Raw genomic sequence first — 25173 nt, 5'->3', positions numbered from 1 at the left:
TAATCAACCCCAAAGGAATATATAAATAATGTAGAAAGTTATAGATGTCATGAAGTAAGTACTGTAAAGCCCATAAACATTTTGAGGCTATAATTTATAATACTATTTATATTTACGTGTTTGTATCATAGAATACAAGATTGCAGGTGGAGAGAAATCAGCCAGCATTGGGATGTTTACTGTACTGTAGGGACAGTGCTGGACTCTTAAATATATCTTGTTTATTCATATTTCTATCCTTTGGGTTAAGTAATACACCTCTCATTTTACATTTGAGGAAATTAAAAGTTCAATGAGTTTTAAGTAGCCGAAGGTCACACAGTTAAGGTATGGTGGAACGAAGTTTTCAAGACTTTGATGCTCAGGCCACTTCTTCTCCTGTGCCTCCTGTGCTCTAGGCTAAGAAAATCATTTCCCCATGTTACTGGATCAGAATTCAGTGTTTTTAGTAGTAAATGACTGTTGTGCTCTCTCAGATTCTGGAAAATAACTATCTGTCATAGTTCAGTAGACCACTCTATATTGGCTAGCTATCAGTACCCTTTAAGTTCTTAAGCTGATTCTTGGTCACTATAGCTCAGAGTAAGGGGAAAATTGTGTTTGTAAACTACAATTTAAGTTATACTCCTTTGCTTTTTCTTAGGGTGGCGTCCTAAAGGGCTACTAGTTGCACATCTTCATGAGCACAAATCTGCTGTGAATCGAATTAGAGTCTCCGATGAACACTCACTTTTTGCAACATGTTCAAATGATGGCACAGTGAAAATCTGGAACAGTCAAAAAATGGAGGGGAAGACCACTACTACTAGGTAACCATATGATCAGGAAAGATCAGTTTATTCATTCAAATCAGTAGATACTTACTGAGTGTTTACTCTGTAATTAGCACTGTTTTAGGAGCAAGGGCTATGTGATTGCTAGATGGGCAAAAATCATACTTCTTTGGGGTTTACCTTCTAGTGAAAGATGACAGTCAGTAAAAAATATAAATAAGTAAAATATTGTGTTAGATGATGAAAAAAAATGTTATGGAGGAAAATTACAGTAGGAAAGGGAAAAGGGAATGTGAGAGGGGTGGGATAGATAGAATTTTAAATAAATTGCCAGAGAATGCCTCACAGAGAAAAAATGACATTAGAGGAAAGCCTTGAAAAAAGTAAGGGGAAGAGCTATGAGGATAACTTGGGGAAAAATGTTCTAAGCAGAGGAAACAGTAATTTCTGTGGGCCTGAGGGAGAAACATTTGGGGTGTGTGCAAGATAGCAGAAAGGCCTGTGTAGCTGAAATAGAGCAAGTAAGAGGAAGAGGTGGTGGGTAAGGCCAAATTAAATAGGGTCTTGCAGGCTGTTGTAAATGTTGTGAGCAGAGGAAAGACATGATCTATGTTAGATGTCAGCACAGTTACTCTGACTGTTGTGTTAAGAATGGATTGGTGTAGGGACTGGGGTTGTAGCTCAGCGATAGAGTGCTCGCCTTGCACATACGAGACCCTGGGTTTGATCCTTTGCACCACATAAAAATAAATAAAATAAAGGTATTCTGTCCAACTATTGGGAAAAAAAAAAAAAAGAATGGATTGGTGTAGATATACAATGGAATATTTTTTCTTTTTATTTATTTCTTACATACATGACAATAGTGGAATGCATTACATTCATAATTATCATTCACAGCACAATTTTTCATAACTCTGTATAAAAAGTATATTCACGCCAAATTATGCCATTATATATGAGCTCTCTCTCTCTTTTTTTTTGCATCACAATTCTTAATATACCTTTATACCACAATTTGTCATATCTCTGTATATAAGGTATGTTGACACCAAATTCACACCTTCATACATGTATTTTTGGAATATTACTCAACCATAAAGAAGAATGAAATATGGCATTTGCCACTAAATGGTTGGAAATAAAGAATATCATGCTAAATGAAATAAACCAGTCCCCAAAAACCAAAGGCACAGTGTTCTCTCTGATATGTAGATGCGAACCCACAACAAGGAAAGGGAAGATTAGAAGTTCACAAAAGAGAATGAAGGGAAGGGAGGGGGGATGACAATAGGAAAGACAGTGTAATGAGTCGGACATGTCTTTCCTATCCTCATATATAAATATACTACTAATGTAACTCCATATCATGTACAACCACAATAATGTGATCCTAATTGGAACAAGTTATACTTTTTCTATGTATATAATATTTCAAAATATACTCTACTGTCAAATATTAAAAAAAAAGAATAGATTGAAGAAGGACAGTATAAAAGCAGTTAGGAGTCTATATATTAGTACAGCAGAAGAAGGTAGCCTGGGTCAGGGTAGTAGCAGTGCAGCTAGTAGGTAATTCAGATTCAGATTCTGAATATTTTTGAATGGTAGAGCTGTCACAGTTTGCTGAAGAGATTAGATGATGTATGCAAGAGAAAAGTAAAAAAACTGATAGAATAGCCAGTTAGTAACAAATACTGTACCATTGTTCCACTGCTATAGACAAGGAGATAATATATGACTTGAAATTCTTAAGACTAAATATGTACAATGTAATTTAGATACATATGATTATTGTAATTATTTTAGATTTGTACAACTTTATAGTTATATACCTCCTTGTTTTACAGTCTGTCTCTACTCTCTTCTTCCTCTGTCTGTGTCTTACAGTTCCACTGTATTCTTATTTGTTTTTTGTATAGTTTGTTCCAAAAAGAAAGCTACTAGAAATCAGAATTGAATTGTGTCTACATTAAAAGGATGTGGGGAATCTCTGGTGTTTTTGTAATCAGTTCATTGACCGTAATTAATCATAAAATCAACAAACAACAAAATATCCTTGATAATTAAAATAATTTTAAAATTTTATTTCTTATGTACCAACCTGATAAAATTTCGTGCTGATTGGGTTTTTTTTAAAAAAGAATTCTGTGTTTTTGCACTATGATTTAATTTTTATATGTATTATATCTTGGTCAGAACATAAATTAAAAGTCAATAAAAGAATCCTTAAGTATATTTAGCATTTTTAAATTAACATTTTATTATGAAATTATCAAACTTGGAAGAAAAGTTGAAAGTATTTCATGGTACTTGCCACTCAAATTCTTTAGTTAATAATTTTACTGTATTTGTTGTGTCTTTTACCTGTTCATCTACCTCTTATAAGTCCTGTTTTTTTTGGTGCTGGGAATTGAACCCAGGGCCTCAATGCATGTCAAGCATGCACTTTACCACAGAGCTACACTTTTATTTTTATGATTTTAGCGCATTGTAGGCATTAGTATATGCCCTCTAAAAACTTCAGTATGTATGTTATTAACGAGAATTTAATATTTATGTGTATTTTTCTGATATATATATATACAATAGTATATAATATGATATAATGTATATACAATAGTATATATATACTTAATAAAGTATACAGATCTTAAGTGAACCATTTCATGAATTCACACAAACACATATATGTCTACAACTGCACCCCTCTCAAGATACAGACTGTAACCATCATACCAGGATGTTCCCTTATGTCTTTTCCCATTAAATCCCTTCATGTAACAATTCTTTTACTTTTTTTCCCTAATCACTATTAGCATTTTGATTAACATTTTAAACACTTACTCTAATAATTGTTTTCCAGATGGTTCTTTGCTATTATCATCAGTTATGTTAATTGTCCCTTTTATTAGGAGGATAAGTTTAATTAACATAAGTAAATTTCTCAAAAATGAACTTGGAATCATGTTTACATTACAAAAACACTTCTTGTTAATTTCCAAATGATTTTCATCAGAATCATGCCTTCTGTATCCTAGTGTCATATGTTAGGCAGTAGTATTCCAGTGTCAACATTTCAGACAGTTGGTATCTCCAAAATTTTGGCAATTGAGCCTACTTTATAGTCTTTGGGAAGTTTGTACTGTGATTAGGAGATGGATCTCTTCTGGAAACAGTTGTTCTCTTACTTTGATGTAACACTTGCTGTCTTGTTGTGAATGCACTGTGCCTTGTTTTGGAGGGGCTACATCCAAGTTCCAGGGTAGAGAAGAGGGCAAGGGAACAGAATGTATTATTTTCACCAGATGCCTTCATGGACTCCTGAGGGAGGAGGATGCAATCATTATTGCCCTAGCCAAACACAGAGCAGCTGGTGGTAGAAAAGACTGGTGAAACTAATGTACTTTTTTGTTACTAGTATGTTATGACTACTGATACCCCTCCTAGCGTGGAGGGGAGTGCATTGTTTGGCTAACTCTTCATTCCCAGCCCTAACTTTTTCATTGAATTACGATTGCTTATTTATACTACTTGGATCTTAGTTCTGTCCTTATTTGAGTTGAACTTTCAGTTTGTTTTGTAGGGACTAATTCTTGAAAAATTGCTATTCTTTAAAAATTTGCACAGATTTTTCAACAGATTTTTTAGTATTCTAAATTATATTTTCCATGTATTTTTCTTTTACTATCTTATCTCTGGCTCATTTTAGCTTCTCAGTTTTAGGGGAGATTGATGAATTTGGTAATTATTGAAATTGAAGTTATGCTACAATATTTAAGTGGAGTTTTGACAGAGTAAAGAGTTAGAACGATATAAAGGGTGCACAAGGAAGATGTCAGTGTTAGGGTTAGGGTCACATATATTGGAGTCATTGATAGTATTGAAAGTCAAAGTTTTTGAGTGGTATGGCTACTCTGAAGGGAAGAGTAATGAGGCTTGAACCTGAGAAAATTGAATTTTTGGGTTAGGAATAGAAGGGCCAGAAAAGAAGAGAGAAGAAGTCATTTGTGTTACAACATGAACTACATCGGAAGAGAAAATTTTAAGAAATGGACTCTTAGGCCTCTCTCAAATGCAATAGAAAAGCTAAGTGGCATAACATCCTAGTTAAAATATCTGGGTCTTCTTACATGGTGACCCCAGTGGAATACAATTGATGACATCTTCCTTGGAGGGCTTTTGGACAACATACATGATACTTCTTTATGATGTACATATCCTAAGGAAATGTAAGTATAAACCCAGATGTTAGTTTTAAGACTGTTAGATTGCCTACTTTTAATAGTAAAAAACTGGAAACAAACTAAAGATTCAGCAGTGGGGATAAAATGGGGCAAATAAGTGATGATGCATCTGTAAAACTGATATGGAAATAAAATATTTGGTAGGAAAGATATTGAAATATTATATAAAAAATTAAGAGTATATAAAGTTTCTGTTTCTGGAATGGTAGAAAGGATCTTCAAATATTGCTCCTCCATAAAAGCAATAAGAACACTGGCAAAAAATTGAGAAAGTCAGTTTTCTTAGAACTCTGGAAATGAAGTCTCACAATCCCAAGAGTGTTTAACCAAGAAAAATAATAAGAACAGTGAGCCATGTGGTGTTTAGCTTAATTTCACCCCCCTCTACCTAACTTTGTGGTAGTCTTGAAAACAAATAGTTTCATAACTGTGGTTGCCATTGGAGTAGCCCCTTCGTATCCACTTGAGGGCTCACAGTGGCTTTGGAACTCTCCAAAAGCCTCATCCCCAGATAATTGTTGCTATTTAGCTTCTTTGTTGTGTGAAAAGCCTCTTTTGATTTCTCTCACACCTGTTGTTTGAGAAAAACCTCTTCACAGGGCATTTGTTGAAAATAATCTGCATTGCCAGGCATGGTAGCACATTGATGTAATCCTAGTGTCTCAGGAGGCTTGGACAGTAGGATTGCAAGTTCGAGGCCAGCCTCAGCAACGTAGCAAGACCCTCAACAATTTACTGAGACCGTCTCAAAATGAAAGATAAAAAGACTGGGATCTAGCATAGAACACAGTGGTAAAGCACTCCTGGATTCAATCCCCAATACCAAAGGGGAGATAAAAAAGAGATAAAACAGAAAATAATCAGCAATGGCAGTGACCTAAGGTAGCATTACTCAATGGACATAACAAGAGGCTGACAAAAAGTCAGTAAGTAAGATGTCCCTAGGGGTCTTTGAAAAGTTTTGATATATTCTTGGCCATATGTATGTGCAGGGTTGCAAACATGCCTAGGAGATAATTAAAAAGACTAAATTCTCACCTCTGGTTGACTTTGAAATTCAGGAAATAAGGCAGGAAATGAAGGCTAATATAGAGTTGTAAAACATTTCATGGGTTGTAGAAGATGAGCCCAGACGCAAAACTCTCACTTAATGGCTCAAGGCATTTAAGGCAATGCCTATTCAGTTATTAGACAACCATTAAGCTTACTGAACAGTGACCTCATTATTCACACTATGAAGAATACAAACTTTACAAAATTAACCCACGGAACATCATTAAACAGACAACAATGGAATCATTATGTTAATTTTGAATGTCCAGTTTGAAGAAAATAATTAGAAACCATGTGAAGAAGCAGGAAGGATGAAATATACATAGGAAAAAAAGTAATCAGTGCAAACTTGTATCTCAATATTCCCAGACATTGGATTTGCTAGACATAGACTTTAAATAAACTGTTATAATTATATTCAAAGAACTAAAAGAAACCTTGTTTATGTTTAAAGAATTAAAAAGGGGGTTGGGAATGTAGCATGTAGTAGAGCACTTGCTTACCATGCGCTGGGCCCTGGGTTTCATTTTCAGCATTGTAAGGAGTAAAGTTGGAAAATAAAAAAGGAGAGCATGAAAACAATATTTTGCCAAAAGATAGTATCAATAAAAAGAAATGGTAAGTAACCAAGTATAAATTCTGGAGTTGAAAAGTATAATAAATAAAATAAAAACTTCATTGGGCAGGCTCTACCACGGATTTCATCTGACAAGAGAAAAAAAATTCAGAGAATTTGAAGATAAAACAATTGACATTATCCAGCCAGAGTTACAAAGAAAAGGACAAATGAACAGAGCCTTAAAAACTTGTAGAGCACCATCAGTCATTCCAGTGTGTACATAGTTAACAGTTGTCGCTTGGTATCTGTGGGGGATTAGTTTCTGGACCCTCTGTGGATACCAAAGCTGCAGATGCTCAAGTCATTTATATAAAATGGCATAGGATTTGCATATACATTGTCATGTCCTCCTATATATCTTAAATCATCTCTAGATTTACTTATATCTAATACGATATATAGACTATATAATAAGTAGTTTCTATATTGTTTAGGGAATAATGACAAGAAAAAATGTATATGCTCAATGTAGACATAAGTTTTTTTTTTTCCTGAATATTTTTTACTATGATCGGTTGGATCCACAAATGTAGAACCTATGGATACAGACTATTCTGTTGATATCTATTAGATCAGATTGGTTTGTAGTGTTGTTCAAGTCTTCTGTTTCTTTGTTCATTTTATGCCTACGTGTTCTATCCGAAGTCAGGTATTATGGTCAAATTGTCTGTTTTTACTGACTATATTTGAAGTACTAGCTGAAAACTCCCCAAATCTGATAGAAAACATGAATGTGTATATCTACTAATTCAGTGAACTTCAAGTAGGATAAAATGAAAGGAGATCTACTATCTGGACACATCATAAGCAACTATTTGAAAAGAATCTTGAAAGCAGTAAGAGAAAAGTGTCTCATTGCCTCCAAAAGATTGACAAATGATTTTTCACTGGAAGTGACAGAGGCCAGAAGTCAGTGAATGTGTATGACATATTTAGAATGTTAAAAGGAAGACTGTCAGTTAGTAATAAATATCTAGTAAAGTTGTCCTTCAGAAACAAAGGAGAAATGAAGATACTTCAAGATAAATTGAAAATAAGAAATTTATTGCTAGCATATTTTCCCTACAAGAAATACTAAAAGGAGTCCTTGGTACTGAAATGGAAGGACATGAGATAGTAACTTGAATTCTTATGAAGAAATAAAGGGAAATAGTAAAGGTAAAACAAAAGTAAATATAAAGAAAGTATGAATCACATATAAGGTATGATTTACATCTGACATTTTGCTTTGTTTTTGTCTTATGTGTTTTTGTTTCTGTTTTTTTTTTTAATTTGCTATATGCTTTTAAAAGACAGCTTCATAAAGAAATAATTATAAGCCTAGGTCAATGAATTTATAACACAGCTATATACGCCCAATACTGTGTGATGATAGTTAAACACAGGAGTAAACATTGGAGCAAAATTTTTCTGTATTAATATTAAATTGGTTTTTAATCTGGTTGTTTTAAGATGCTAATTGTATTTCTCAGGGCAGTTACTTAAAATTACTTAAAAACTTTCAATAAAATTAAAAAACATAAAAAACAAATGTTATGCTAGAAAATGTCTGTTTACTGCAAAAGAAGGTAATAATGGAAAAACAGAAGAACAAAAACAAAAAGACACAGAAAATAAATAGCAAAATGTCAGATGTAAATCATACTTTATGTGTGATCACACTAAATATAATCAAAAGGCAGAGTTGGTAGAAATGATGAAAAAACCTTCGATTATATGCTGTGTACAAGAGACACATCTTAGATTTAGAAGGCATGAGTAGGTTGAAAGTAAGAATTAAAAAAGATACATCATGCAAATAGTACTTAAAAGAGAGGTGAAGTGTCTATACTAATGTCTGATAAAAATAAATTTAAGATAAAAATTGATCCTAGAGAAAAATAAGGATATTTTATAATGATAAAAGCATCAGTGTATCAGGAAGACATAATCATGAAATATATGCATCTAATAAAATAGCCCCAGAGTACATAAAGCAAAAACTGACAGAATTGAATAAAAGAAGGCAATTTAATCATAATTGGTTAATAGTGGAAGACCCACTTTCAATATGGATAGGACAACAAGGTATAAAATCATCCAGGAAATAGAACACTTGAATATCATTACAAATTGATTGGACCTAACAGACATCAATAGAATGCTGCACCTAACAGCAGAATATAAATTATTTTGAAGTGTACATGGAATATTTTCCAGGTCAAATTATAAATTATTCCATAAAAAACCCTCAATTAATTTAAAAGGACTGAAAGCATAGAAAATATGTTCTGCAAACACAGTGGAAGGACATTACATAGCATTAATAGCGAGGAAGTTGGGAAATTCATAAATATGTGGAGATTAAACAATATATAGTTGAGTATCAAGTGGTTTAGAGGGAAATTAGAAAATGCTTTAAGATAATGAAAAGGAAGACACAGGATACCAAAATTTAGGGAATGCAGCTAAAGGAGTACTTAGAAAGGAATTTATAGCTATAAATATCTACATTAAAAGCAAAGAAAAATCTCAGTAACTTAGCCTTAATTCATTAAGTTCCAAATTTTCAATTCTGCCAATATTTCAGTGCAATTGATACAAGTACATTAAAATAGGTTGAAATAATCTAAAATGTATATGTATATATATAATGTCAACATTATTATCACTATATAATTACATTATATACTATTATATACCATGTATAATTCGTTATACTATATTTATATTGTTATAGGTTTTCCAAACCTAGACAATGGGACAAAATGGTTTAGGAAACTAGCAAAGGAAGAGTAGACCTAAAGTAAGTAGAAAGAAGGAAAAAGACTAAAGAGGAAAAAACCAAAAAATATTTATGAAATAGAGAATAGAAAAACAAAAGAAGCTGGTTCTCTGTAAAGGTATCAAAATTGGCAAATCTTTATGACAGTTACCAGTTACAGAAAGAGGAAAGGACTTATTACTAAAATCAGGAATGAAACAGATATTACTATAGACTTAACAAATAAAAAAGAATATACTATGAGGGTATACTATAAATACTTGTATACTGAGAAATTAGATAGCTGAGTGAATTGGATAAGTTTCAAGAAAGACACAAGCTTCTGAAAATAATTCCAGAAGAATTAAAAAATCTGAATAGAATTGTAGTGATCAACAAATTTAGTAATCAAACTCTACTGCAGCAGTCCAGGCTGAGATGGCTTCAATGTGAATTATTATATCAAATACTTAAAAAATTATTGTCAATCTTCCAAAAATATATGAGGGAGCAGTTTTAAACTCATTCTTTGAGGCAGACAATATTACAACCAAATATGTCCCAAGAAACTACAGATCTATGCCATAATTAACATAAGTGTAAAAATCCTCATCAAAATGCTAGTAAACTGAATTCAAAATATAAAAAGGATTATAAGCCATAACCAAGTACAGTGCAACATGAAAATCAATCAGTGAACATACCATATGAATAGAATAAAAAGTAAAGATCATGTGATCATCTCAGCAGACTTTTAGGATGCATTTGACAAAATCCAAATGTTTTTATGATTAAGGTCAACTCAGTAAGCTAGTCATAGGAGACAAAGGCCATCTCCCCACGGTTAACATTGTAGTTAATTGTGAAAAACCAAATGCTTTCTCTTTCAAGATGAGGCACAACACTAGAACATTCATTCTTGCCAATTTCATTGAGTAATGTATTAGAGGATCTTGCCAGTGCATTTAGGCAAGGAAAGGAAATTAAAAATACACAGATTACAAAGGAAGAAGTAAGACTATTTCTATTAGTAGCTAACATGATCTGGTGTATAGAAAATCTTAAGTAATAATTCTTTAAAAGTTAGAACTAGTAAATGAGTTCAACAAAATGGCAGAATACAAGATCAGTATACAAAAATCAATTGTATTTCTGTGCATTAGCAATGAATATTCCAAATATGAATTAAGAAAATAATTCCAATTACAATAACATAAAAAAATAAAATTTCTAGAAATAAACCCAAAAATTATAATACTTCTACACTGAAAAAATGCAAAAGATTGTTGAAAACAAAGATTTAAATAAATAGAAAGAAATCCCATGTTCATAAAGTAGAATAAACATTGTTGAGGTAGTTTATTGCCCCAAAATTAATGTACAGATTCAGTGGCATTTCTGTGAAAATTCTACCTGCTGCTGCTTTTTGTTGTAAAAATTGAGTTGGTTCTTTAAATTCATAAGGAACGCTAAGGGGCACAGAATAGCCAAATTAATCTTAGAGAGAAAGAGGACCAAATTGGAGGACTTACACTTCCAGATATAAAATTTGCTACAAAGCTGTAATGATTATCAAGACAGTGTGGTAGTGGCATAGAGTAGATATATAGATCAGTGGAATAAATTGATCATAATAGATCTCTGTCATGTAAAACACATTTATGGTCATTATTTTTTGACAAAGGTGCCAGGATATTTTAGTGGGGAAGAATAGCCCTTTTAATGAATGATGCTGTGATTACAGGGTAGTTACATGCATAAGGATGAATTTCCACAGAATCACTCAAAATGAATCATCAACCTAAAAGTAAGAAATGAAATTGTAAAACTTTTAGAAGAAAACTTAGGCATGTAACTCTTTATTACCATAGATTAGATAAGGATCTGAGCTATAACTTCAACATACAAGTGATTAAAAAATGGAACTTTATCAATAAAATAAACCTTTGTGCTTCAAAAGACACTATCAAGAAAGTGAAAGATAATCCACAGAAAAGGAGAAATATAAGTCACATATCTGGTAAGGATCTGTTCCCTAGAATATATAAAAAAAACTTTTACAACTCAATAGTAAAAATACAAATGACCCATTAAAAAAATAGACAAAAGATTTGAGTAGATGTTTCTTCAAATAGGATCCATAATAATAAGCTCATGAAAAGATGCTTAGCATAATTAGTTGCTTAGGAAACCCAAATTCAAACCACAGGTAGAATTTCACATCCACTATAATGTCTATAGGCAAAAAATATAATGTGTGTTGATGAGGTTTTGCAGAAATTTGATGCTTTATGTATTGCTGATAGGAATGTAAAATACTGTAGCAACTTTGGAAAACAGTTTGGCGGTCTCAAAATGCTGAATATGGAGTTAACTTTATGGCCCTACTGTTCCACTCCTAGGTATACCTAACTCAAAAGAAAACAGAAAAATCTATACGCAAATGTTCTTAAGCATTATTAATATTAGCCAAAAGATGGAAACCAGCATGTCCATCAGGTGATGAATGGATAAACGAAACATGGTATATTCATACAATGGAAAATTATTTAGTCATAAAATGGAATGAAGTATTGATTTATGCTATAACATGGAAATGTTTTGCTGAGTCAAAGAAGCCAGTTCCAAATGCCACATTTTGTATTTCATTTATATTAAATGTCCAGAGTAGGCAATTTTGTAGAGATAAGAAGTAGATAGGTAGGTCTCACTTGGGTCCCAAGACTAGAAGCAGGGAGATTTTGATATAACAGCTAATGAGTACAGAGTTTCTTTGGGGAATGATGAAAGTGTTCTGGAATTAGATAATGTTTGATTGTCAAACTTATTTGTTATAAATCCCTTTAAATGGTGAAATTTGAGGTATGTGAATTACATCTTGGTATTAAAAGACAGATGAAGAAAGAGCTGTGTATGTTGAAAGACTGAGCATACTGACTTTTCCATCTCTCCTATTGCCTTGTCCCCTGACTCTCTTTACTTATCTACATTACTGAGCTCCTGTAGGCATTCTAGATATATGTCTATTCAAAGACTCATCCACAGTCATTTTTAGCAGCATTATTTATAGTAGTCAAAAAGTGGAAACAATCCAAATGTTCATCAGCTGATGAATGGGTAAGCAAAATGTGTGTGTGTGTGTGTGTGTGTGTGTGTGTGTAAATGTATGCTGTAAAAAGGGGTGAAGTTCTATGTGCTACATCATGGCTAAACTTTGACAACATGGTATATGAAAGAAGTGATATACAAAAAGCTATATATGTTTGTATGAAATATGAAGAATGGTAAAGTTGATAGAAAATTTAAATTGATGACTTGTTGCTAGGGGCTAGGGTAAGGAAAAATAGAGTAAATGCCCCTGGGTAGAGAACAGTTTATTTGTGGGTTCTTAGGCATAATGAAAATGGTCTAAAATTAAATAGTAGTGATCTATGCAATATTCTGTTAATATACTAAAAATCATTGAAATTGTATACATTAAAATGTATGGTGTATGAAAACTATCTCAATAAAGCTGATACTATGAAGAAATGAAGTAGGGAAAAGTTATTGATAAAAATATAAAATTCCATATTTTAAAAGCAAGTATGAATATATTATAATAGGTATAGAAAACTCTTTGGAAGACTATATAACAAAATGTTAAATAGCATTTATTTCTGGGTGGTATTATAAATTTTTTACTTCTGTACTTTTTGTATTTTAATAATTTTGTGCATTTAACATGCATTAGCTTGTATAATAAAATAAAATATAGACAACAAGTTAATAATGCTGGTGATTGGATACTGTGACCTTTTAGAGGTGTGTCCCCTAGAAGGGTAAAGATACAGCCTAAAGGTGGAGTAATGAAGGAGGGAATTGGTGATACTGGTAGGCATTTTACTTAGTTACATATTCAAAAAGTTTGGCAGAAAATGTAAAGGAGGAAAATAATACAGATAGCTTGAAAGGTCAGCATTGTGTATGAGAGACTCAATATTATAATAAAACCATGCATTTATGAGTGTTTTAATGCTTATATATTTTTTGATCTCCACTGTAATCCTGTTAATGATCCTGTTAAATAAGTAGAGCACCCTTTGTTTTGTGGATGAATGATCTGAGGCACAGTGCAAGTTACGTAGCACAACCAAGGTTGTATAGGCAGTTGGTAATGAAAGTCAAGTCTAGCCAGACTGTATTTTAGAGATTATAGGATAATTTAAGGGCCAAAGAGAGGATGTAAAAAGTATTGCAAGAGTTGAAGGAGAATGGTGGAATGAGATGGACGTCATTACCCTAGGTACATGTATAACTGCACATATGGTGTGACACTACATCATGTACAACCAGAGAAATGAAATGTTGTGCTGCAGTTGTGTACAATGAATCAAAGTGTATTCTGCTGTCATATATATCTAATTAAAATTAATTAATAAAAATAATAGTAATTTTAAAAAGTTGAAGGAGAATTTGGACCATCAGTAGGATCAGGACTGTTAAGAATTTGGTTTCTTATTAAACAAGAGGAGGGACCACTTGTTCTGTGATACGAAGTGTGCAAAAATGACCATTTGAAGCAACCAGAAGAAAAGGTGATTTTGAACCACTGCTTTTCAGAGGAGATTCTTATTTTGGTATGAAATCAGGAAGACAAAATGAACCTCACAAAATAATAATTTTGTTTGCAAATAGCCATATGGATATTTAATATTAGCAATAATGTGCTTGTGGTGTTTCAGAAATAAAATCTTATTTTTCTTTCATTCAGATCTATTCTTACATATAACCGAATTGGAGGAAGAGTCAAGACACTCACGTTCTGTCAAGGCTCCCACTACTTAGCCATAGCATCTGATAATGGTGCTGTCCAGTTTCTTGGAATTGAGGCTTCTAAGCTGCCGAAGTCTCCTAAAATTCATCCTCTACAAAGCAGGTATCTATCTTTTGTCTTTTTAAAATTTTGCATTTAGTACATTATAGTAATTTAATTTTCCCTCATATACCACAGTGTAGTTGGAGCAGGCCTCTTACATTATACTTCTTTTTTGAGCCCATGGAGTAAATAAATCTGTGCTTTCAACTCAAAACTATCACCTGTGGCTAATTTTAGAAGACATCTTATTTTTTGCCAGTTAGTTAAAAGGTCAGAAGGGCAGCTTTGAACTTGTAACTCATCCCAGTCTGAAATCTGTCTGAATAATGTAATCACAAGTTATATCTTTTCTATAACTACTAAAAATACAATTCTGTCTGGCCCATTTTGAGAATTCTTCATTAAAGAAAACTCAACCATCAGCATAATGTTGCTTGGCATTAAAATCTCTGAAGTTGATGAGAATATACAGTAAAGAGTTTAGGCATGTGATTTCCTTACCATTTTTAAAACAAAATGCTGGGTTTTTTTTTTTTAAAGGAATTTCCTTCACTTCTTATTAATTGTAGCTGCTTACAGATTAAACACATGTAAAATAAGACATTTAAAGATAAAGAGCAACAATTATTTGGTTGACCAATATGTATAATGATTTTGTGTGGTTCCATTTTTATTTCATTCTGTCTCGGTTTTGTTTGGTGTTATCTTGTTGGGTTGTATTATAGTAGAAATATGGGATCAGAAATTAGTAAAAAACAAACCGAAAAAGTGTTAAGTAAATTGTTAGAGGAAGGAGGAATCCCAGTAAAATCAAGAACAGTCAGGGCATACGTTGATACAATACAAAAATGTAGCCCATGGCTTTTTAAGGAGGAGTTGTTAAATATATCACAATGGAACCATCATGGTGAAGATTTAAAAAGAATAGAAAAGAAAAGCCCAGGAACTCTGCCAGTTGGCACATTGACATTGTGGGTGTTGGTATCTGGTTTGCTTAGTCCAAAGCCTTCAGTTCAGACAAAGGTAGAGGAAGGAGAAGACATATTGATTCAAGTAAAAGATAGGCCGGTTAGCTCAGTTGGTTAGAGCTTGGTGCCGATAATGCCAAGGTCACGGGTTCGTTCCCCGTACGGGCCACCAAATGCCACAGTCTGGCTGGGCACAATTCAGGAGCCACTTGTCAAAAGAAACGAACTTTATTTTTAGAACCACACATGCCAAACAAAACAGCTCCTCAGGAAAAACCTTCAGAGCCCAACTGCCACCACCGGCTTCCCACAAGCCTCTCCACCTCCCCCTCCCTCCTGCTCTTGAAGCTGATTGGCTGGGTCACGTGGGCGGAGCCAAAAAAGTCCCCCAGTGAGCAGCTCCGTGGTCTGAAAGGGCAGGGAAACAGCCCAATGAGCATCACCGCAGAGGAGCCAATCAGTTAGCAGCTAGAAGTTGCTGGGGCTGCTATGAGCCAATCATCAGCTGGCAGCTGGAAGTTTGCTGGCAGCTGGAAGTTTGCTGGGGCCCCTTCGGCTGTGGCTCTCAACAAATATGTGTTATGTACTGAGGATTCCAAAGACAAATAAAATATTACGTTTTCTAAGAATCTATAGACTAGTGGCAGAAATAGACAAGAATGATTTTAGTGCAGTATGGTAATGTGCCGTGTTACATGGTTAACAGGAGTCCATTTGAAAGAGAGAAGACAGGGAGAATAGATGTGAGCACCTGAAGCAATGTGGTTGAAAGGGGCATACCAGGGACTGGGGCTGTGGCTCAGCAGTAGCGCACTTGCCTGGCATGTGTGAGACACTGGGTTCGATTCTCAGCACCACATATAAATAAATAAAATAAAGGTATATAAAAAAGAAAGAAAGAAAGAAAGGGGCATACCAGGCAGAAATGGTAGACCCCTACAGAAAGAAAACAAAATTAGGAGACTTTCACTTAAGTGGATGATAACTCATAGTTGTATAGCTTAAGGCAGAAAAGGAATTTGTGGGATCACCAAGGATTTTTTGTTTGTTTGTTTTCGTTGTTTTGCTTTGCTTTGTTTTTGCATTTAAAAATGTGATATTTTTAGAATAGTCACTAAACAGATTGGAGCAGCTTTAGTCCAGGACATATTTTTTATGGCTTTTATTAATAAATACCTGCCAGTTTCCTTAAAATTTGTTTCAGTAGAGGATGACTGTATATCATTACACATATTGAGTTCACTTAAATTATTGGCAAACTGTGCAAAGTGATGACTGTGCCCTCAGGTCACAACACAGATCAGATATGCATATTCCATGCAGGATTCTCTCTCAGCTGACAGCACTTTCTACTGTGAATGTTAATGTCTTTACCTTGAGCAAATTGTTTATTGCCTAGATTTGGAGTGCTTGCCAGAATATTTGGGTTTTACTGTATCTGACTATATTATTCTTCGAAGAAACCTTGCCATAGTCAGGTGTTTGTTTCATTCAGTCATATCACTTGTTGTCATGCCTCTTTAGGAATTAAAATTTATGGCAATAACCATTTCACGTTTTATTTGATATTTTGATTTTCCATCTTCCCTGTATCTGGAAATATACTTAGGAGTAGAATATTTGTAAATATAATTACATATGTAAGACAGAGAACTGCAAGCTACAGCCTATAGCATGGTCCATAAAATAGGAATGGTTTTTGCATTTTTAAAGGTTTGGAAAAATTATAATAAGGAAGAATATGGATATGAGATATATGTAACTCAGAAGACCTAAAATATTTAATGTTTTAAGAGATATATGTGACTCTTAATAGATAACGTTTAAGAGACAAAAATAAAAGTCTGTGCACAAGCTTGATGTGTACTAATCATGGAGTCTAGCCAATACACATTATGATATTGTTTTTTTTTTGTGGTACTAGGGATTGAACTCAGTTCATAGGTATGTAGGCAAGCACTCTACCACTGAGGTATATTCCAAGGCCTCTGATGTTCTTTTCAATATAAAAATGCCTCAACTTGAAAAAAAACTGGAATACCTATATAATAAATAAGGGAATAAATTATTTATTGGCTTATGCATCACTGACAACTCTTAATACATTTTGCTAATGAAAGAAATTAGATCCAAAAGGCTAGGTATTATATATTTCCAATTATATGATATTCTGGAAAACATAAAATTATAGGGAGGAAGACAAATCAGTGGTTGCTACCAGTTGAAGAGATAGTTAGAGGTTAACTACAAATGGGCTGCACAAGATAGTTTTGGGGATGCGGAATATTTTTCTGTAGTTACATGATGGAAGATACATGGCTATATTTGTCATAACCCATGTATTATATTCCACAAAGAAGTATATAAATTTTTAAAAAATCAACCAGTATAGTGGGAAAGATGGAATGCAATCTGTGACAAATATATTTGTTTTTACAAATGAATCATATCTCATTGAAGAGCATAGAGAATAGAGGAACTAAAATAACTTTGGAAAGTAGAGTTTTAATTCAGTTCTACAAGTTTAATGACTAAAAGAACTGAACTCAAGTGTTATATTCTAGGTGGTTGTTTTTTACAGGAATATGGGTTGACAGCTCTGAAGCTACTTTCTAGGGCTGAAGAAATAAGTAAATATGTTGTAGACAATGAGAGCCAGTTTTCTCACTAATGGAGAAAGAAGTTAAAAATAAGGAAAATGAGTAAATGCTAGAATGAACTGGTAGTGATGAAGGTGAAGATTTCCAAATGAACTTATGATACATGTATATGTATGTATAGACATACATACACAAAGAGATAGGAATAAATCCACGTCTACACACATGAAGTAGTGTACATAATATATTTTTTAGCTCTGGCCATTGAGAGGAATTAAAATCAGGGATACTGTCATAACACTCAGCATTTATAGTGCCTAGATCTTGGTTTCTTAACACCATTCTCCATTAACAGGAATCAGGACTCCTTGAAGAACTGGTTGATCTTCAATTAGAAACGTAACTTTTACATTTTCTTAAAGTAATTTCACAGTGAATAATTTTAGCCAGTGCCACCTTAAACAAAGGAGTATGATTTACCTCACCAGTAATACATCTGAGTATCAAGTATTTCCCCATATCATACACTTAGAAAGATAAGCCATTTCTGTGGTATCCTTCCCAATGAGGCATAACTTTAATAATGAGAAAACATCAAACAAACCCAAATTGAAAGACATTTTCCAAAATGACTAGCTAGTAGTCTTAAAAAATACAAAGGTTGTGAGAGATTGAGGAACTGTTACAGACTGGAGGAGACTAAGGAGATGTAACAACTCAATGCCTTGTGATATCCTGGAGTGGATATTGGGACAGAAAAGGACATTAGTGGGAAATGGATAAAATCAGAATACATTCTGTAACATAATTACTGGTATTGTACTAAGATTAGCTTCTTGGTTTTGATGAATGTTCTATGGCTTTATAAGATGTTAACATGAGGCGAAGCTGAGTAAAGGGTATACAGAAACTTTGTACTATTTTTGCAGTTCTACTATAAGTCTAAAATTATTTTTTTTTAAATACTTCAGCTATAATTGTCCTAATGGGATTACATAACTTTTTCTCTTGAACGTGGTATATATTCATTTTATATGGAAACTAGTTCTACATTTTTTGGTGAGAGGAAAAGTCTGTATTTATTTTGCTTTATGTATTTCTCTAGAATTCTAGATCAAAAGGAGGATGGCTGTGTTGTGGATATGCATCACTTCAACTCTGGGGCACAGTCTGTTCTTGCCTATGCCACTGTGAATGGTTCTCTGGTTGGCTGGGATCTCAGATCTTCAAGCAATGCATGGACATTAAAGCATGATTTAAAGTCAGGCCTTATTACTTCCTTTGCGGTGGACATCCACCAGTGCTGGCTCTGCATTGGTAAGCTGATTTTCAAGTCATTGACTGGGTTTTGCATGCCACTACTGCCTGCAGTTGCCATATTGGATCTGTTTTTTCCTTTTTTTCTTCATTGGTAATTTCTTTCCATCTTCTCCCTTTTTCATAATTATTATAATTATTGCAATTTATTTATTTTTTATTTCAAGACAATTTGGAAAGGTAAAATCAGTATCACAAGACATAAACAATTTCCTTCTCGATCTTAAATTAGTATCTTTATAATCATTATAGTGATTAAATTTTCTGGCATTCTCTTACTCTGACAGGAAATCACCAGGCTTGACTTTAAAAAAAATAGAATTTGAGTTCCTGCAGACACAGTTAAAATTGTGTAACCTCAATTACACAGTAACCTCAGACAAGCTGTTCAACTCAAGTCTCAGAATCTTCATCTTCAAATGGGATTAATGCTTTCAAAGGCTGCTTTGAGGATTTAATGAGCTAAAAGCTTATATCAGTGTCTGGTGCAGGGGAAGAGCCAGCAATGGTTTCTCACGTTATTATCTTCCAAGCCTCTTTTCCCCAAAGGTTGAAGATACACCATGTGGTGATCTCTCTCTCTCTTTTTTTTTGGTGCTAAGGATTGAACCCATGGCCTTGTGCATGCAAGGCAAGCACTCTACCAACTGAGCTATATCCCCAGCCCCTACCATGTGATCTTGCTTGCTTCTTTCTTCTGTTTTTATTGTTGTTGGTTTTTGAAAATGTTTAATTTAATGAGTTCTGAAAAATATATAATATAAAAATATATACAATGTACCAAAAATATATATACCACAAATGGGATACAAACATTTTCATCACTTCTTGAAAAATTTCCTCATACTCCTTTACATTCAGTGCCCTCCTCCCAGCCGCTAATAAAACCACTCATCTCATTTCTGTCTCCATAATTTTGCATTTCCCAGAATGTCATAAAAATAGAATCATATAATTTGTGTCTCTTTTTTTGCTAAGCATACTTTTTTTAGACTTTTCCATGTGATTGAATGTATGAGAAGTCTTATTTATTGTTGAGTGACATTGTAGTCTATTGATAATTTATGTATCCATCACATTCTGCAGTTAATAGATTGTTGTTGTTTCTTGCTTTTATTTAGTTCTGAGTAAACATTTATAAATAGGTTTTTGTAAGGACATAGATGTCCATTTATTATAAGTACATACCCAAGAATGGTATTGCTGGTTTTAAAATTTTTGATTTTTAATTAACAAATAATCATGGTATATATTTATGGGGTACAATGTGATGTTTCCATGTATCTTCATATTGTAGAATGATTAAATCAGGTAATTAACAGATCAGTCACTTCACGTACTTATTGCTTGTGGTGAAAACATCTAAAATGTACTACTTTTAGCAATTTTTGAAACACACAATGCACTATTGTTACTATTGTTACTATTGCATACCAATCTATGCAATAGATCTCTAAAGCTTATTCCTTCTATGAAACTTTGAACATCTTATATCTACATTTTCTTCCCTTTTCCTGTTTTAAGTGTCATCTCCTTGCCCCCATAGTACTTTGAACCTGACCCTTAGGAAGCTGTCACATCTTACTCTTTCTCTCTTATTCAGAAGAATTAACAATCTTCTGTGTCTGAATTTAGGTTTCTTAATTCCCTAATCTATGTTTGCAACAATTACATATCTGCCCTTTTTTGTATTACTTGGGTTTTTTTTAGATGTTGATGGACCTTTATTTTATTCATTTATTTATATGTGGTGCTGAGAATCAAGCCCAGTGCCTCACACATGCTAGGCAAGTGCTCTACCACTGAGCCACACACAATCTCAGCCCTTCTTTTTATGTAGTTTATGTAGAATGCATTATTTTTGCCTTCTGTCTCAGTAAACTGTGCAGGTACAGGAAGATGTAATATTAGGTCTGGAAAATTAGATATTATATACTAGCAAGTTAGCAAATGGTAGTGATGCCTCTTAGGCTCCCTGATCAGCTTTTAGGGGGAAGCTTATGTTTCCTGTACTATTTGAGTCATTGTCTTGGAGTGGGTCAGTTTGACATGCAAGCTGTCTTTGTGTAACTACCACCCCTTCCATCCCATTCCTGCTGGGATTGGAAACCAATATAAGAATTTGCTTTCATGACCAGAGTTTAAGTTGCTATGGGTAGATGCAAAGACTTCACCCCAGTTTCTGCTGTGATTGGATATCCATATTCATCTCCAGGATGTTTTAGAGAAAAGGGCACATGAAAATGATTGAAATCTGATGACCGCTGCAGAGCTACTACCAACTTTGGATTCCAAAGTGATCATTGGATAAAATCCCCTATTACACCATTATTGAAGGTAGTCTGAACATTTTGACTTACCAATTCAGTTTATATTTTCTCTAGTTTTGTGAATACCTTTGGCAATTAATAACAGTGTCAGTAATTAATGAATTACTCATTTTAAATTTACATTCATTAGACAGTACTCTACAACATTATGACAAGCACTTTATGTCTGTTATTTAACAACTATAGGTACTGTTTGAAACTGGGAAGACAGCTACATGAGAATGAAACCCTTTTCTAAGGGATGAAGGCAATTTTAAAATACATTGACATAAAACTAATACTTTGTACAAATACCCCCCTAGTGTGCTTTGATCATTAGATGGTAATCTTTTTATGCTTCTTTTTCTTTAAGGTACAAGTAGTGGTACCATGGCTTGTTGGGACATGAGGTTCCAGTTGCCAATTTCCAGTCACTGTCATCCTTCCAGAGCTCGAATCAGGCGCCTTTCAATGCACCCTTTGTATCAGTCTTGGGTGATAGCAGGTAAGATGAAGGGCCAGCTTTTGTGTATTGGGGGGTTTTCTTGGAAAATGTGTTATATCCTGTTGCTAAGATACATTTTTAGTGTTTTGATTTATATATAAAGAACTGCTTTTCCTGTGATGTTCTGTCCATAAATGGAATCTCTACTGGGTGCTCAGGCAGAAGTCTGGTGTCTTCTTAGGTTATTGCTGAGTTGCTGAGAGTGGCCTCAAGCTTGTAATCTCTTACCTCAGCCTCCTGAGTTGCTAGGATTATGGATACTAACTCTTCTTTTTCTCATTCCACCTCTAGTGCATCAGCTATTCTACAAATTCTGTCTTAAAATATATCCAGAATTTGACCACTTCTTACTACTACATTATTGGCTCGTTAGTTCAAATCACCATAATCTCTGTCCTTTCTTTGCAATATCCTCTTAATTCCCTGCTTCTGACTATGTCTCTTAAGGTTTTTTTTTTTTCTGCTCAATAACTCCCAGTGGCTTTTCATTGCAAGTAATAGCCAGTGTGGTCCAAAAGGCTCTGTGGACCATAAGGAGAGATCAGCCCTCATAACCACTGTCTAACCTTTTTATCAGTCAGAGTTCCAATGAGAAACTAATGGCATACCAATGGTAGGAAAATTATAAGGATTTATTTTCAAAGAAACTGTTACAAAGATGTGGATATAGGACTGTCATAAGATATTGCAGTGATACAAGATTAATAATAGCAGAGTAGCGGTAGAAAGCATGAGTGGAAGGTATAGTTACTGGAATTTGGAAAGAAATTGGATAGAGAAAACCATCTTGAGAGGAACAGTTATTTGGAGGTGAGGGAAACAACCAGGTTGGGATAACTGATCTCTATTCCCTCGGGGCTCCTTATGGGCATATGTTAGTTTTCTGTGACTGCTATACCAAGTTACCACAAACTTTGTGGCTTGACATAACACAGTTTTATTTCATAACAATTCTGGAAACCAGAAATCTGAAGTGGGTTTTGTGGGCCAAAATCATGTTAGCAGCAGGACCATATTCCCTCTGGAGGCTCTTCTGTTTCTTTGCAGTTTCCCACTTCTGTTGCTGTACTCCTTTAGCTAATGTCTCCTTCTTTCATATTCAAAACCAGAAAAATCATCTTGGTTCATTGCTCTATTGCTATAAGCAAATGAAGCCTGGTATATTGTCAGTCCCCCTGCATCACAATCCTAAGGGATAATTTCTCTCTTAGGCCTTAGAGTTTCCAATTTTTGTGATCTGTCACAGATATGCTCCAGTTATAACTCATGTTTCTCTTTATTCATCTTTCTCCAAAATAGCCCACGGATTCCCCCCTCCCATTTAGTTCTTTCTTGCTAAAGTAGTATATCTGCCTTTTTAGTCCCTATTAAAATATTCTGTCCATGATGGGACCTGGATTCTCACCCACCAGATGTGATTTTTTAAATTCGGGTGGAGCTTACACTTTCTTACTTGTTTCTTTGCCATTGTCTTCTTGTTTTCCATATATCCTTTTTTTTCTCCACTTCTGGAGAAACTCACAAACTTAAACAAAAAAACATAGGTTTCTTGAGAGCTGGATCTCTATGTGATTTGTCTTTCTGCCCTATAATTCTTTTCACCAGGTTGGAGACCAGTAAATATTTATTGTTAGGCTATTATAAACTTGTTAACTACACCCACCCAATATGGTGATGGGTTCATGTTGTTATTTAAAAGTGTTAGTCAGTATTTCTTATAGGTTGGGAAAAAATTGCTCTACCTACCACGATGTGAAAGCTCTGAGTGTGAGATCCTTCTGGTCTAACAGTTCTGGCCTTTGTCTCTCTTAGCTGTTCAGGGGAACAATGAAGTATCCATGTGGGACATGGAGACTGGTGACAGAAGATTTACTCTCTGGGCCAGCAGTGCACCACCACTTTCTGAATCACAGGTTTGTCTCCAGTTCTAACTGTAAAGGATATTATTGCTCACATCCTAAGCACTTTCAGATATTTTAGCAAACAAGGGATCTATTGGGCTTTGGGGTTATGATTAAAATTTGAGTTTTTAATAACATCAAGTATCATGTGGCCATTGCTGCATGCATATTTTCTAATTCCTTAAACTTGCTTGTGTCTGCTTTACTGAATGTTTTGGTTGCTAATTATATAAAGTTTGTAGTATCTCTTTAGAACTACAGTGTAGACCTGGATTAATTAGGCAAATCCTGGATTCAAGTTTAGGTTATGAAAAAATGGAATATGACCATCTTACATATGAGGATCCTGACTTAACCATGGTTTGACCAAATGATTTTTTTACTTTATAGTGGTAGTGTAGAAGTGATAGACATTCATTAGAAACCATATTTGAAATTTTGATCTTTTATTGGTCCAATAGGTATGTAGTCCAATACACTCTTGTGATGCTGGGCAGTGAGCCATAGCTCCTGGTCAGATCACAATGGTAAATAACTAATACTTGAAGATAGGTGTATTAACTGTATTTTCAACTTACAATGAGTTTATTTGGACATAACCCTCACATAAATCAAGAAACATCTGTACTTTTGTTTTTAATAGTCACAATCATGTTGCCAGGGTACTTCATTGGGGCAAAAGGTAGGATTTTTATTTTATTTTATTTTTTTGGTGGTGCTGGGGATCAGACCCAGAGCCTCCCATGTGCTAGGTACATACTTTGCCAACTGAGTTCCATCCTTAGTCCTTTCCCGCCCTGTAGGAAAGATTTTTTTTCCCTTTAACTGCGGTCTTGCTCAAGATGGTCCTAAAGAGAAAATTTTAGAAAACTGAACAGGCTGCACCTCTCTGTTCAGAACAATACAAAGCAACTATACTTCAAAGTCCAAAAAAAGTAGATTTAACTTATATAACTCATTTCTCATATCCTCTGGTAACCAAGTGACTATAGAACTATCAGCAGTTAACTTGCCTCTAGAAATAGTATTCCATTAGTGGAAGGCACTGATGTCTTTTATTTGACACGCCATCTTTGCTTCTTTTAAGCCTTCTCCTCATAGTGTCCATGGTATCTACTGCAGTCCTGCTGATGGAAATCCTATCCTGCTAACAGCTGGCTCAGACATGAAAATAAGGTATAGTATCTCAAAAAAATTCTTAAAGAGACAGATGAGTACATTGGTTTATTAAAGGTGTTATTATAGATACTGGTGACAATTTAATGTTTTAAATTGTCAGC

General features: G+C 34.1%; 1 protein-coding gene and 1 non-coding gene across 5 annotated transcripts in view; both read left to right on the top strand.

Annotated features, from left to right (window-relative positions):
* The window catches only part of Pik3r4 (phosphoinositide-3-kinase regulatory subunit 4), a 70195-nt gene that overhangs the window by 43385 nt on the left and 1637 nt on the right, over positions 1 to 25173 (top strand). For all 4 annotated transcript variants that reach the window (XM_005327000.5, XM_078043294.1, XM_040269802.2 and 1 more), the window contains 6 exons: positions 644 to 809; positions 14189 to 14353; positions 18967 to 19178; positions 21861 to 21992; positions 23805 to 23905; positions 24981 to 25069. In XM_005327000.5, coding sequence (XP_005327057.2) covers positions 644 to 809; positions 14189 to 14353; positions 18967 to 19178; positions 21861 to 21992; positions 23805 to 23905; positions 24981 to 25069 — 865 coding nt within the window. The remainder of the gene's footprint in view (positions 1 to 643; positions 810 to 14188; positions 14354 to 18966; positions 19179 to 21860; positions 21993 to 23804; positions 23906 to 24980; positions 25070 to 25173) is intronic.
* Positions 15357 to 15430, top strand: Trnai-gau (transfer RNA isoleucine (anticodon GAU)). The gene has a single exon. It is a non-coding gene; the product is annotated as a tRNA-Ile (tRNA).

Source organism: Ictidomys tridecemlineatus, chromosome 3, assembly GCF_052094955.1.
Source record: "Ictidomys tridecemlineatus isolate mIctTri1 chromosome 3, mIctTri1.hap1, whole genome shotgun sequence".
Lineage (NCBI taxonomy): Eukaryota > Metazoa > Chordata > Mammalia > Rodentia > Sciuridae > Ictidomys > Ictidomys tridecemlineatus.
This window is presented reverse-complemented; position numbering and strand designations above follow the sequence as displayed.